The sequence below is a fragment of the Nannobrachium achirus genome, assembly GCF_963921795.1.
Source record: "Nannobrachium achirus genome assembly, chromosome: 9".
Lineage (NCBI taxonomy): Eukaryota > Metazoa > Chordata > Actinopteri > Myctophiformes > Myctophidae > Nannobrachium > Nannobrachium achirus.
The window spans coordinates 41,046,399-41,062,160 of NC_137818.1; the positions used below are offsets into that span (position 1 = coordinate 41,046,399).

General features: G+C 43.4%; 1 protein-coding gene across 5 annotated transcripts in view; it reads right to left on the reverse strand.

The window, feature by feature from the left end:
• Positions 1-687: 687 nt before the first annotated feature.
• The window catches only part of usp19 (ubiquitin specific peptidase 19), a 40,704-nt gene continuing 25,629 nt past the window's right edge, over positions 688-15,762 (reverse strand). For 3 of the 5 annotated variants that reach the window (XM_080734174.1, XM_080734175.1, XM_080734173.1), the window contains exons 19-26: positions 14,820-14,963; positions 14,011-14,411; positions 12,553-12,663; positions 11,772-11,988; positions 11,107-11,259; positions 10,646-10,812; positions 9,868-10,043; positions 1,930-5,521 (exon numbers count right to left, since the gene is read on the reverse strand). In XM_080734174.1, coding sequence (XP_080590300.1) covers positions 5,222-5,521; positions 9,868-10,043; positions 10,646-10,812; positions 11,107-11,259; positions 11,772-11,988; positions 12,553-12,663; positions 14,011-14,411; positions 14,820-14,963 — 1,669 coding nt within the window. In that variant the 3' untranslated portion in view covers positions 1,930-5,221. Of the gene's footprint in view, positions 5,522-9,867; positions 10,044-10,645; positions 10,813-11,106; positions 11,260-11,771; positions 11,989-12,552; positions 12,664-14,010; positions 14,412-14,819; positions 14,964-15,762 lie in introns of all 5 variants that reach the window. The other 2 variants (XM_080734177.1, XM_080734176.1) reach the window with 1 other exon arrangement.

A 15,762-nucleotide genomic window follows, 5' to 3' on the forward strand; every position in this document is an offset into this window, starting at 1 on the left:
TTTAGACTGATTAGCACGAGAAAAAAAAAACCCTAAGGCCTCCGACTAACATGAATACTCACCCATACGTGTATTGTTTTCTGAGGCCATTTCTAGCCCACGGAATGTTTTTTGTGCAAAACAAATGCCTGCAAAGGATTCAGCATCATGAAAACCCCCTAGTTTGACCAGTTATATGCTACTTAAAGCAGATTCTTTTTTTGCTTTTTTTCCCTGTAAAGTTAATGGGACACCAATTGTATTGCGCAATATGGCAGTACCATGGGGTGCCCATCTTGGCACCCATCTTAAAATGATTAAGTATGTTATGGACAACATCTGTGCCAAATTTGCGAGAATCTGAACCAAACGGTGCTTGTATTGCCCTGGGGCCCCCGACTAGAAGCGGGGGCTCTGGGGGTCCTCCCCCAGAAAAAATTAACATAGTCTATGTAATTTCCTGTTCTGGTGAATTTTGGGAGTTTGATCCCAAATGCAGGAGAAATCGAGGAGATTTGCCAATCCAGGAGATTCCCAGGAGATGGGGTCAAAAATCAAGGAGACTCCTGGGAAATCCAGGAGCATTGACTGGCCTGAGAATGGTTGGGAAATGACGAAAGCAAGACGTCATCCCTGACAGTAGGAGCGGACACCAGCACCCATTCATGTCAGCACTTCTCAAAAAAGGTTTTATTTATATTAGCCATTTATATCATATTAACAGCAGCATTCTTACGATCCCCACATTATACACAGTCCGATACAAAGGAAGGGGTGTACGAGACAGTTCACTCAAACAGAAATAAAGAAATTCAGAATTGGAAGAGGACAGTATTTGATACTACAAGACTACTGTGTGTATGAACATGCAGTCATGCACATTTCAGTGTATACCAAGCCTTTTAAGATCGCATCCACAGGAGTGAATAACTAAACAAAAAAAGTACAAAAAGGAAACCAAGAGTCAACTAAAGTAATTAAGTCAAATGAAGTAGTTTACGGAACAGACAATTACGTGCCCTCTGTGTAGAAAGAAAACAACCAGGCCTGCATACATCACACTGTTTTTTGCTGTTATTTTCTTACATCAATTTCTAAATTTTCAATCCGGATTACAGAAAACAAAATACAACAGACCTTAAGTAAAAAAACAAAACAAAAAAAACATACATTTACACACACATAGAAACACTCAACACTCACTCTCCCCCAAATTTGCTCAATGCATGTTTTCCTGAATTACTAATAGTAGCTTGTTCAATGAGATTGTTTTCTGTATCCAGACCATTGCATTCCTTCACAAAGGAACAGCTTAGCTTGGTGTGGTCAACATTACTAGAGGTCTTAAGCCTGATAATCAGACCAAAAAGGTGCATTTGTCAGTGGCAAACTGGTGTGGTCTAACTCCAATAACCTAATTTTATAGTGAGCAGCAACAAAGAGCTCAGGGGTGGGGGAAACAGGAGTGTGTTAGCTTCTATGTGTGCATCTATGGGCATTGCATGATTATTACCTATACAGCTTGGAAGTCCGTATGAACGGGCCATTATACATACTGTACTGTATATGAAGATCAATAAATGTGAGTTCAGCAATACAGGCCAGTGGGTCTAGTTAGCATTGTGTCCCTGTTTATCTGTGCATGATCTGAAGATCTTTCATGAGCAAGTACACAGTCCATTCCCCAACTGACTACCTCCAGAACTTCAAGCATTGCACCGTGGTTGAACTTGGAACACCCTGTAGATGCCCATGTATTAGTAAGCTTGGAAGTGTCTTTTTTTTTAAGCCAAGGGGCACCCTGTGCACCATTGTCCCTACTCCCTGCAGAGATGTCGGTTGGTAAATCTCCATCCAAAACCAGAGCCAATTGCCCTGGAACGTCCGTCCACGTTTGTTTGGTCCATCCACATGGCGACTAGTCCACCTCCTCCATGTTGCTATAGGACGGAGCTCCACACTCCCCGGAGTGGGAGAAGAGGTCAGAGGGCACCTCTGGGGTCAGCGTAGGATGTCCTTCAGGGTCCAGGTCTGTCCCAAAGAGTGACTGGCTAGAAGCCTGTAAAATAAATCAGCGTTACAATAAATAATGCGAGTACCCCTCCCTCCCCCTTTTCTCCCACTCAGGGAGAGAATACCAGTCCAGGGACGTCACATGAGACACCACAGATACTATGCTGCCATAACAAATGGGGTAAAGTTTGATATGATCAGTCAGCATCAACCATGAGCTCCTTCATGTAAATGACTGAAACAATAAGAACATAAAAGGATAAGAGATTTTATTTTCAAAAGCAGTACAATGCCTTTTCTTTTAGAGACCAGCATTTTGATGAACTACGTAGATGTGTTATTACAAGGACGTGAATGCATTTTGCCTTCTTTTAAAATTTAAATAAAAGCAACTCTGGAGTGACCTGAGGGTTATACATAGGAATAGCTCAATTAAATTACAGCTAAACAGATCTTCAATAATCCTTACACAAGTTAAATCATGACAATTAACCCAAATAAAACAGACACTGCTTCATGGTTGGCATTTTAAAAATTGCTTTCATATGCCTTCCAGGAAGCAGGCCCATTGGAGAGAGACAGAGAAATAGAAAACAGTAATAATCAAGACCATGAGAAGTTAAAAAGAAAGACATAACGTTCTAAAACAACGATGATTTGAAACTTCTGTTTTTTAAACAGGGCACCTGAACATTTTATACTTTCTGATTTACAGTCACGCAGATGTATGCAAGACATAGAACACTTGGTAAAACTAGATGAACCCGCGGTTGCATATTTGAGTGAAGCACATAGTAAAGTGCACTCAGTTAAGAATTAACAGCAAGCATAGGTGACTACACTTGCCTCGATAGGAGAAAGTAGTGAGATTTCCCTGAGACCCATCTTAACACCACTGACTACATTTAAAACACCACACAACACCCCAAGAAGAGAGCTCGTCCTTGAGCAATTCTTGACATAACCACCCTATTTTCAAAACATTTAGGAAGATTTCAACTATGATGACATGACCAAAATAGAGACACAGGTTAAAGTAGTTAAGATGTTAGGAGGACAATAGACAGCTGTAAGAATGGGTACAAAGAATTAAAATGTACAGCAACTTCAGATGCTCATACAATAACCTTAAAGGAGCACTTCACCAAAACGCTGTTACAAAAGTATTAAATCAAACATATTTACGTTCAAGATCGTATAGGTTATGTGACTAAACAGATTTACATAAATGAGAATGTTTGTTTGTGCCCTCTTGATGTGACACAGCGGACATTGTTCAATGTAGCTACAGTATATACATATAGCTGAAAGAAATGATTAAAGTGTACGCTCTGGGAGGGTACACTTTAATCATTTATCAGCTATATTCAAAAGAATAGTTACATATATTTTAGGTGAAATGGCCATTTAAAAGGTTACAGGCTATAGTCGCTAAATGCATATATCTCCACAACTTTCCATACAGTAGAGTACATTCAATCCCCCTTAAAGAATAATACAATAAAAAATAAATAAAAGTTAGAACAGCATCTCCTTCCTTCATTAATAATTACCAAGGCATTGCTCAACTCAGGCATGATCGGGCTGCATTGTCAAGACAGCATCTGCCTTATTGTGCAGGAATTCAAAAGGACACAATGGTACCTTGTTGGCATCCTGCAAAAGTTCATCCTGACAGTTTAAAATCACCTGATGGCTATGGCTTGAAATACTAGTTGTCACAATGTTGAACAACATACATCATTGTGACATATTGTATTAATTGGCTCCTGAACCTGCAGTATCCTACCCACAATGCATTGCACAAACAGCCTGAGAGGAGCCAGCCCACAGATATAAAAAGCTAGATACCTCCCTCCGGTGGGGAGGGTTGGTCAAAGAGAGCTGGCAAGCCTCCCAATAACTCTATGCAAGCCTCCAGAATACTGAGGCGGGGCTCTTGGGAATTCTGAAGGACGCTTCCTTATGCGTCACAGAATGGGAAGCTCGGTAGGCCAATCAGATGCAGGACTGGCAGGACTCCCTCTTTCCCATTGGAGGGGGCAGAGTGCCTTCCGCAGTTCCACAGTTACGCACCTCCGCCAGCGGTGTTTGACCAGTCGCACCAATGAACTGCAGCGGAGGAGGAGGTATCTAGCTTTTTATATCTGTGAGCCAGCCAACCAACCAATGCTACGGTCTAACATTAAAATGTCTGTTTCTCCATCAGGTTAGAGATGGTTACTTTAGGTATGGGGTTTGGTGTTGCTGAGGTCAGGGTAACCACCTGGTACAGCAGTTTGCAAACGGAAGCCAATGACATCATGTGACCTCAAACTGTATTGAGGTCATGGAATCAGAGCTTGTAGAGATTGGGTACCGATACCGGTGTAGGAGCCACAACCTTAAAGCATCATTCTAACCACATGTACGGGGGCAGACTAATGCACCTATACTGAAACAAGCTAAATATAGTATGGATGGAAAGATACGTTAAGGCTCCTGAATCAATCCACTATAAAAGTAATGGGTTAAACCGTTCACATAAGGAATAGGTGGTATATTCTACATTGTATTATAATGTATGTCCTATTGCACTTGTATTCATTCATACGGAGGTAGGCTTTGTAGAACGATCCCTCCCCTATATTTCATCTACCTTGTATTTTCCACAAAATTCCTTCTTTTCAGTGATGTGCATTCGTGCAACAGTGCAAACCTTTGCAGCAACAGTGTATGAGGGAGCCTTTCTTTATGGTTACGTCATTGTTATATTTGTATGTCTACAGGTTTATTAATTCTTATACTGCAAAACAAGGCTTTGTGCAAACTAAACCCTGTCCATTTTGGCATGTTATTCCATTACTTTCTATATTAAAAGCATTTTAAAAAGTTACAGTTACTGTAGTGTACCCTACTGTCTAGATTGAAACCCATCGTACAGGGAATTGTGGCCATTTACAATTAATCATGTAAAATATATATACCATAGTCAAGAAGGAAAAGAACAAAAAACTGATTTGTTTGAAAATCTGCTCAGACAGTAGAGACGATACAATTCATAGGCAATGAGCGGAATAGCATATATCCTATTTCCTATTGGTCGCTAACAAGCGCTCTAGCTCTTGTAGTCATAAATGCATATACATTATGTCTGAAAATAATTTGTGTAGAACAGGGCCAAACTATACGGAAAACAGTCCTCATTCAACAAGTAAATTTGAATGAGGTTCTAGCTGTTACCAACAGGTCAGGCCCGGTGGGCTTTGTAAAGCAGAGGGTAGAACAAGTTGAGGAGCAGGGCGAACACGGCCACCAATGTCCCTAGAGCGAAATATCGCACACAGTCATCGTCAGGATAATCTGACGTCCTCTGCCTGCGGTGCCGCCTCGCCTGTCCCTCGGCACCGTGTTCCTCTTGCTCGCCTCGCCTCGCCACCGTCCTCCCTGCTGGCCGCCTCCGTGGCCCAGTGCGGAATAGGCCACGGGGGCCTTCGCCGAGAAGACCCTCCTCTTCCTCTTCCTCCAGTTCCCGCCATATTAGTGAGGCCTGCGATTGGCGGAAACCTGTAGTCAGCTTCTGGGAAAAGGTGTGGTCTGAACAAACTATGATTACACAGAGAGACACGTTCGGCCTGCCCCAGAGTGTCAAACATTGCTATCCTACACAGTAACGACGGCAATTGCATGAATGCACAAGTGATCACCAAAGAAACTTGATTCTTTGTGTTTTGATCTGGCTAATTGTCAGGCATATTTAGCAACGCCGTTTTTTATTACACTACATATCCCTGATTACAGTGAGTCGATGCTAAGAGACTAGTACAGAAAAAGGATAAGAGGTGTGCCTTCCAGAGATGCAGGAGGACAAAGACGTGTGGAGGCAGATCACATGATCACATAAGTTAATTGATAGATGGACAAAAATATCACACTGTACAATCACAGTACAATGATATTGTACACACACAATAATAGTGTAACTCCAACATAGTGCAGTTCAGAAGGAAATGCTTGTTTGAACACCAGCTTAACTCATCTGCTGCCATTTAACAATACCTTCGTACTCTAATTATGCCAAACTGTCTCCATAGACTTCCATGTAATTCATAGTGCACGGATCATGCACACCCATGCCTAGATAATGCACCACGTGTGTCCACATTGCTCACAGCTTTCAAACAAAAAAATCCGAATGGAAATCCGTTCAGGCATTCATGAGATAGCAGCCATTATGTTTTCCTAAAATGTAAACAAAGATGGCTGCCATGTTTGAAAGATGGGGTTGCTATGGGGGTTAAACATGCAATTTCGCGATCGCTATCATGCCTACTAAATGTTTTGGGGTCAAAAAATGTTTTTTGAAAAAAAAAAAAAATGATTTTTTTTTTTTTTTTTTTTTTCAAAAATTCTCGGGTTCCTCGGGCGTGGCAGGGTGGTACATCGCGAAATTCTCGGGTTCCTCGTTTTTGGCAGCAAATGAGTTAAATTCTATGTTCTTTTGGCTCACAATTGAACCACACACACACACACACACACACACACACACACACACACACACACACACACACACACACACACACACACACACACACACACACACACACACACACACACACACACACACACACACACACACACACACACACACACTTATATTATAATATTGATTTTAGGAATCAATAAGCCTTAAGGTTGAAGCTAGTTCATTTGTGATTTAATAGAATCAGTCAGCGTAACCCTCCCAAACTTTTTCACAACTAGCTATCGGCCACAAAGGGCGCCTCTAATAGACGCAGACCAAGTGAAAAGAGCTTGTCAGACAAGAACGAACAATATCCCACAGCTATGGAGACGCAAGAATCTGGAGTTGGAAATTAAACTGTAACCCCAGAGAGTAGGTAAAATCTGCTCGATTGAGAGGGAGGGAGTGGGGGTTGGGAGAGAAGCCATATTTGGCCAAATGGAAATGATTGTATAACTGCCTTGAGCTCTTCAACAGTTTTAAAGTGAAAATGTTCAGTGAGGCAAGAGAAGAATTCTCAGGGGTTGTTTTGTTCCTGCGGGTGGTCGAGCAACACACCACCGAAGAGGGAAAGGAAGGCAATTTTCAGGTTCTACCACAGTGTTAACCCATTCCGACCTTGAACACCAATTCGTTCTTATACCTTTCAATCCGGGAACCCCTTTTTGTTATATTAGCCATTGTTTCTGTTATATGTAACATGGCTGGGGCGGACTATGCCATGGCATTCAACATGGCAAACTCAAACCTCAACTGAGAGCTAAATTCAAACATCAAGCATCTATAAAGGGTTTAATCGTATAACCAGAGGATTTTCGTAGAGCTAGTATATGCAGCCACATAGTGGTTAGCCTACTATGTGAGGTGCACTGTTACTGTAATAAGTAGTAGGCTATGCATACATCGGATTTCTTTGTTTAATCAGAACGCCGCTAGTGAGACAAAATACATTTTCTAAATTTGCTGCACATATAATAAAATGTTATCTGATAAAGACCAAATCAGATAGTGAAGACCTTTTGATTAATGGTAAACCACATCTGTCTGCGGTGCAAGGTGACTCAGCACAGAGCATTATACTACTTGTGAGCATAATACTCAATTCCAATCCAACTGACAACCATCATGTCTCTCCTTTCTCTGCCCTTGGTGTTCACAGACCTTTTTGAAATAAATCATATAAACGATGAAAATAAATCTAAAAAAAAAAGCAGGTCTTCTTCACATTCAAAGGCATGTGTGAGGGCAAACAAGTTGATGGATTGTTCTGTCATTATAAAGCCAAAATGATTTTAGTCAAGATATTAACAATGAACTACTCCTGGATGTTCCTGTCCACAAAAACTGTTTAGCATGTAGGAACAAGAAACAATCCTTGCCTTATGTTGCCATCTAGTGCTTACTGGGTGGTATTGGTAATGCTATGTGAGATGGCATCTTCAAGTCCTTTTTCCAACAACATACAACTCCCATCAGGTCATACTTCAGCGAAAATATAAAGCTGTTGTCTTTAAAACCACTGCAGGCTTTAATTAGTCCAACATAAACAAGATAGTTACCCATGAAGCTGTATCAAGCAGGGATTAATTTACCTTTATTAGAAAACACTCTTTAATGAAGTGTCTCCGAATGCTAATCAAGTCTTACCTATCATTACTTACGCTCAGTGATAAAAGACTCATTTGAGGCTGTAATGCATAGATTCTTTTGTCCCCTGGGCTCCCATGAGGGAAACCACATTTTTGTCGCTTGTGTCAGAGGATACATTAGGCTTCAGAGCTCTCGACACGAGTGCCACGAACACCAGGGTCTAAATTCCTCAATGGAAGAGTAGGGAGGCAGACCACCTATTTTATTCACTAAAAGAAGTTTGAGGCTGCAGCTTTAAAATTAGCAATACTATTCAGAGAAACCTTATACTGTATTAAGCTCTAGACACAGACTCACAGAATCCACAATTCTATGGAACAGCTATTGTAGTCAAGTATTCAATGTGCAAGAGAGCACCGAGTGTACTGACCTAGAATCAGTTGGCAGGTCATATAATTGTAAAGACAGAATACAATATTCATTGTTCTAAAAGCAACGGTTCTTCAAGGGTCGTCCTGGGAGGGTGTTCCCAGCAAAACGAGAAACTGTTTAAACCCCATAAAATTGCTTCAGTTATTCAAAACTAGTCCATGTACAAGTTCTGCTATTTTCAAAATGTGTTGAGAAATCTTCTATTATGGGAGTCCCTGGCACAAAATCTATTTTAATGGGGGGTCCAGGCCAGAGCACATTTTGGGAGTCCTTGACGTGGAAATGTTTGAGAACCACTGTTCTAAAGGCATGTTCAGAACGCGTACACATTATTGTATATGATTATTTTATGCTTTAACTATTGAAAAATAGTGAAAATTAGAATTTTGACCCGATTCTATAAGTGTCTTTTGAATCCTTCTAAGGTTTTTTGGAAAACCCATGTTTCTATGTCAGCAATCTGGCTGGCCATCGTCAAAGAAAAGGTCCTTTTCACTTAAAGCCATACTGTGTAAGTTGCCCAACTAGTGGTCATTAGCCCTATAGCAAACCGCGGTCGCGTCCGCGTCTTTCGTCCGTTTTTCGTACCTTCAGACCCCCGCGTCTGCCTCCACCTCGCTGAGATCTATCTTTTAAGGGGTCCCTTGTTCCTGTGCGTTCAGTAATTCCAGAGATACGGACTCCTTCACCCTGCCTGGTAGGCGAAATTACCTAGAGAAGGGATGGTACAAACGGGCGACAACAAATATGGCTGCCATAGCGACCCCACTTCAAGATGCGCTGTGATTGGCCGGCAGTTGTATAACCCTCGCTGTGATTGGCCGGTAGTGTGATGACGCAATTTTGGCGCGAGATCCGGTCCACGGCAAGGATCTCAGTTTACATATAGAGAAGGCTTTACAGGCTGAAATTCACGGCGCGGATCTTCTAAAACTTTTGTGATTTAATAGTTAGGAGAATTTTAAGATTTGTTTTATAAAAAAAGTTACATAGTACAACTTTAACTGGAGCTCAGTTAGTCTGTTCTTGAGAGACTACTATGTCAGTGGTTCTCCAACCTTTTCATGTGAAGGACCCCCAAAATGATATTTATTTGGCCACGGACCCGCATCTCGAAATATCTAGTTCCAGGGACCCCCCAGATGTAAAATCTTAGTTACAAACGTTCGCTTTGAAAATACATATACCGGTATTCAAAGATTTGCACAGATTTTCACGACTTTTAATAAATAGCAGATCTACAAGCTCGCAGCGCGGCACTCGGTGCCGCGCTGTGAGCTTGTAGATCTGCTATTTTTCACTGGTTAAAGCGTTCAATAATTATAGGCCTAAATGGGTTTAAGTCTCACCTGGCTGGCGGCGGCCCCAGCAGATGTGGGCGACTCTGCCCCGTGTGGTCCCATGAAGCGCGGCGGCCTCTCCACGGGGGAGTTCCGTCGGCGGTAGAACAGGACGTAGGCGTAGCGGGTCACCACCTGACTCTCCTCCACCATGGTCACCGTGCTGTCGTCAAACAGACGCCAGCCTAGGAGGTTAGAGGAAGGGAACCGTGAGGAGGTTAACTGGCACTGTGTGCATAACTGTAGTCCCGGGTTTCAACTTTCCAGAGGGCGGCATACCCGTTTCCTGTTTGGGTGCAGTTTGCCCAATAGCTTTGTTGGATTGGCTCAGCAGCAGATTTGAACCGCTAACTGGATATGCATTTTTGGAACAGATGCTGATGAAGGCCCACTCAGGACAGACTGCGTTATTTGGAAGCGCACATGAGTTCTGGGCTAACCCCGCCCATGGAGCTAGGGGAGCGCTCCTTAGTGTGCGCTTGGACCGCGCGGAGGTGCGAGCACCTAAACCTCAGTAAAACTATGCCTAAACCTAAACCTAACCTTAACCTCAGTAAAACTATGCCTAAGTCTAACCCTAACCTCACTGAAACTAACGCTGGTGAGTAACTAACCTGCCGACGGACGTGAAAACAAACGGCTCCGCCCAGAACTCATGTGCGATTCCAATCAGGCGGACAGACTTAGCCTGACTGCAAGCGTCAGACTCTATCACACACCACCACCACTACCAACAGGGGGTGGTGTTGTGCAGTCTGGTTTATTAACCAGGCTAGGACAGACTCACCGACATCGCTACGCTGGCTGTTCTTGTCGCTGGGCAGGCGCGCGTATGCCGTGTAGTGGCCCCCGATCATGCCCCCGTAGTGGTTGATGACGGCGTACAGGTCGTAGATGGGGGGATGCTGCATCTCGTCCTTCTGGCCAATGCAGAACTTACTCAGGTCCAGGTTCCTAGTGGCCAAGAGGATGTAAAGAGTGAAAGGATGGAAATGTGTGAAACATTAAATGTATAGGACATTAACATTATATCGTATGAGACACATCAACTCAATCTGGCAATGAGCTACGGCCTATTCCATGGAAAGATAAAGGAACATACATTTATGTCTAACATCTGTGTTATGGTGTGTATTTATGCATGCGTCTGCATTTATACCTTGTGCCTATGTGTACACCTGCTTACAGTATTATGCAGGAAACCCCTGCTTGAATGCTACATGCGTGTGTGCATGTGTGTGTGTATACCTGACGGGGAAGTCGACCATGTCGTTGATCTTGTCCCTCCAGATGAAGCTCCTGAAGGAGAAGCGTTTGAGCTGGATGATCAACACGTTGGGCAAACGCCACAGCAGAAGCTGCTTGGAGGCCTCACGGTGCTGCTGGCACTTTGGACAGTACCTAAACCACAGAGGACACACACACACACACACACACACACACACACACACACACACACACACACACACACACACACACACACACACACACACACACACACACACACACACACACACACACACACACACACACACACACACACACAGAGTAATTAGATACAGCTCATTAGACTAAATAAAACATTAGATTAGGTGGGAAGGGAAACATGGGGGCTATCGTGCAAATGTGGCGGCGGGTCAAAACGCTGCTGGTGCAGCAAATTAGGATCTTCCATGGCTCAGCAGCGACAAGAATCACTCTGACACAAATCACAGTTAAGAGCCCCTAATTAAAGGCGTACTTTAATTAATGAACAAGTTCATCAAGCTTTAATTAAACCTGAGGCCGATTCTAAAAACACCTTCTAAATCCTGACCTAAGATTTCTGAAAAACGTGTTTCTATATACTGTATACAGAAAATAGGGTAAGTGTTTTCCATCAGTGGGAGAATAAAGATCTAAATAAATCCTACCATGCTTCCTCTGGGGCCAGCACCTCAGGCTTGGTGAAGAGGTTGAGGCACTGCTCCAGGGTGAAGTGTCCGGCTCGGGCCGTCTCGCTCAGGGAGCCCTGGTCCTCGTCGAACTCCAGCTCCTTGGAGCGCACCAGGACGTACTCCTTGAGGCGCTCGTTGTTCTTCCACACCAGCTCCAGGATGGCGTCCTCGGGGAGGTCGGCCAGCACGTCCTCTGCACAGGGGAAGGGGAGTGGGAGTTTTATTTTTTTAACCCATTTAGGCCTAGAATTATTGAATGCTTTAACCAATGAAAAATAGCAGATATACAAGCTCACAGCGCGGCACCGAGTGCCGCGCTGCGAGCTTGTAGATCTGCTATTTTTGAAAAAGTCGTGAAAATGTGTGCAAATCTTTGAATATATGTATTTTCAAAGCGAACGTTTGTAACTCAAATTTTGCTTTTGCGTGGTCCCTGCAACTAAATATTTTGAGATGGGGGTCCGTGGCCAAATAAATATCATTTTGGGGGTCCTTCAAATGAAAATGTTTGAGCACCACTGACATAGTAGTCTCTCAAGTACAAACATTTTCTTCATTTGTACAAACAGCAAACTGCCAGCATTACGCTATGTTTAAAGGACATAAGATCCATGGAAACAAATAACTTTGTATAGGTATTTTGTTAGAACATTCAGATTTTTCTAGTTGGTCAAATTCAAAATCTTCAAACTAATATGAAAATTAAGAATTTTACAGTGTGCATGTATAATAAAAGGAAGTGAACTCTGCCCTTTACCTTTCTCTTCCACTTTCTGCTCCTTGCTGTTGGAGTCCAGCACAGAGATATCGAACTGACTGGCATGGCCTGAAGCTGACTCGCTGGGTTGCTGGTAGCCCGTCACTGCAGCTAGGGAGAAGCAGAAAGATGGAGGGAAGATGAAATGTGAAATAGGTCAGTAGTTCTCAACCTGTGGGTCGAGGCCCCCAGAAGGTTACCCAAATTATTTTGGGGGGTGCCCAGATGATTAGCTTAATGTGCAACATTGTTTTCTCACTCAACCGTAAACAAACCAACATAAAGTTTAAGTGTATAGACACTAGAGGGTAGCACAGGTCCAAAAAATGGGAGCCGAGCCAAAATGGAGCAGAGGAAATTTGGACCGAATCGAATGGCCCGAGAAAAATACAGATTTTCTAGCCCCGGCCCGAAATGGATCCGAGAGTGATTGGATCCGACCATAAAATGGAACCGGGGGAAACAGACACAATCTGGCCAGGTCTTTGGCCCGAACTGTGTCCAATGCCATATACAGTAGGTCTAATGCTTATTTTTTACCATTACTTTTGAGATGAATAGCCTAGACACTAGAGCGCAGCAGCAGCACACCTCAGCCGCCACTCCGAGGACCGAGAGGTGAGAGCTATTGTGGAAGGTTGTGTGCGCTGTGCGTCATGCAGAACAGTTAGATTTTCAGCTCAGTCCCCAGCTGAACAATCACCGTGATATCCACAACAAACACCAACCTGTCCACTGTCCAGTGAGAGTGTTACTGTCCAGTCAGTGTCCATGAAACCACAGCTCGCATCACAAAACTTTCCTTCTCCTGCGCTCTCGGCTGTACAATATATATTTTAAAGTTGAAGGGTATATATACACAGTATATTTTTTAAATTTCTGGTCCTCTCGGATCCTTCTGGGTAAATGCATTTTGGAATGCCCCAAACGGACCCGAGGCAATTAGACCCTACCCTACCCTGACCCGAGGGATAAGTGAATATTTTATACCCGAAACGGCTCGGTTCTTGGGTTATCGGGTCCTGGAAGACCCGTGCTACCCTCTAGTAGTATCTGTAACATTTCTAAAGTGACAATTTAAGGACTTTTTAATACCTCTAACATGACAAATTAAACATTTGCCAAATTGTCAAATATTAGAGGCAGAGATTGTGAAAATAGACGATCTACATGCCCACAACGCCTTGCAACACGAGTCAACGTGAGCATGTAGATCTGCTATTTTCAAAATAGAACTGTATTATACAAGATGTAACTCTTTGTGCTCGTCAGGGTGGGGGGGTCCCCAGTTAAAATATGATTCTTTTGAGGGTCACGGCCTGAAAAGGTTAAGAACCACTGAGATAGGTGATAGAGGAATACCATGTTAAAAGTAATGAAAGACTGCACACAGAAGTTCCAAGATGACAATGGTACAGAAATGAGACGGTGTGAGTGCATTAGTCTTTTCTCCTGTACCTTCCGGCCGTACCGCCTTCTCACAGGACGTCTCCTTCTCAGCCAGGGGTTCCTGGGAGCAGCAGGAGGAGGAGGAGGGGGTTGCAGTGGGAGGTTCCGAAAACCCTGAATCCATAGTCTTGGTGGTGGAGAGTGAGGTCTGGGAGGAGCAGGGGGATGTGAGGACGTCTGGATCCCCAGGAAGGAGGGCCGAGGCCTGGGCAGACTCAGGCACCAGAGATGGGCTCTCCAGGTCTGAATGCTCGGCTCCCAGAGCAGCGCTACCACATACGGCCTCGTCCCCTGAACCCAGGCTCTCGGGAGCACTTGATGACATTGGGAGGAGGTCTGCCCGGCACTGGGACGTCTCTGGGGATGTCCTGCCCGACTGGAACGGAGGCTGGAACACATTGACTGAAAACCTGCAGAGAGTCAAGAGATATGGATGAGGTCACATTGACTTTCAACCTGTTCTTTCAACGCACACGCTAGCTTGGTATGACCTAAAATATTCATAGCTCTCGTGCTCATAAAACAGCTGACATAAAATGGCTTTCGTTTGCCCTGTCTGTCCATCATCTCTAACATAAAGGACTTTATTCAAGGTTGTTGGCTTAATAAGAAGACACCAGAACAGGCTTTCAGCTGCTAAGCGAGAGAGTGAGACACTTGTCCTTCTGAAAAGGCTTTAAAATGGAGGTCAGGATGTATGAATTGAATAGCAATTGTTTGGAGTAAAGGTGATTTTAGAAAAAGAAGCCAACCCTTTTGAGCTTATATTTCTTTTCAAGTGATATAAAAGGAATATTCAGTGCCGTGTGGTACTGTACCTGGAGTAACCCTCGAGCAACTGGGTGAGACGGGCGTAAGTGAGTCGGGACTCGGGCACACTGACCAGGAAGGGCAGGCCCACATTCTCTGAATTGGGTCGACACAGACCCTTGTGCATTGGCCAGTGATTTCTCTGACAGACTCTGAGGAGAGAGAGGAAATTAAAAGCAGGCTCACAAATGAGCTCAGTTCATACATTTCTATTTCTATTCCCTTATTTGTCATAAGAGAATAAAGAGATACTTATATATTTATATTTACAGAAAATATATGCCATATATTTGGGTCCAGTCCTGATTTTGGACCATCCTAGATTAATACAGATGTTTTACCTGTCCTATATTTTTGTGCAACATTTTGCGACATCCATGAGTTGATGTCAACAAGGCAGACCCAAAATAAGGATGCCAGGTTGACAGTAAAAATCAGGACACATCAGCCGCATGAAGAAACTCACATAATGTCTGATATGTAAGGGATAAATACTGGCTCCGCGGGGGTTGTTCATAAATAACATCCCGACGGACTGATAACTCCCCGAGGCGCTAGCCGAGGGGAGTTATCAGTTCGAAGGGATGTTATATATGAACAACCCCCAAGGAGCCAGTATTTATCCCGCTTATTACCCGGCTACTAAATCAAATTAATAATTTGACTCAAAACTAAAAACAAAAAGTATTTCCTTGTTTACAGACGGCTGGAAGTGTTCCACAAGTGTTGCGCTGGGCGTCCTCCCAGCGCGACACGGTTGCCTTGGAAAACAAGGAAGTGCTGATTAGATAGAATCCATTTTCTGATACTACGTTGTCTATTTCTCGCTTAAAATATTTTTTTAAACATTCTTCGGAGCAACGTTTAGTTGTAAATGTCGCTGTGTGTTTGTTTTCATGGCTGACATGTTGGATACAGCACAAGATTCACGCAGTGCAGCTTGACTGCAGC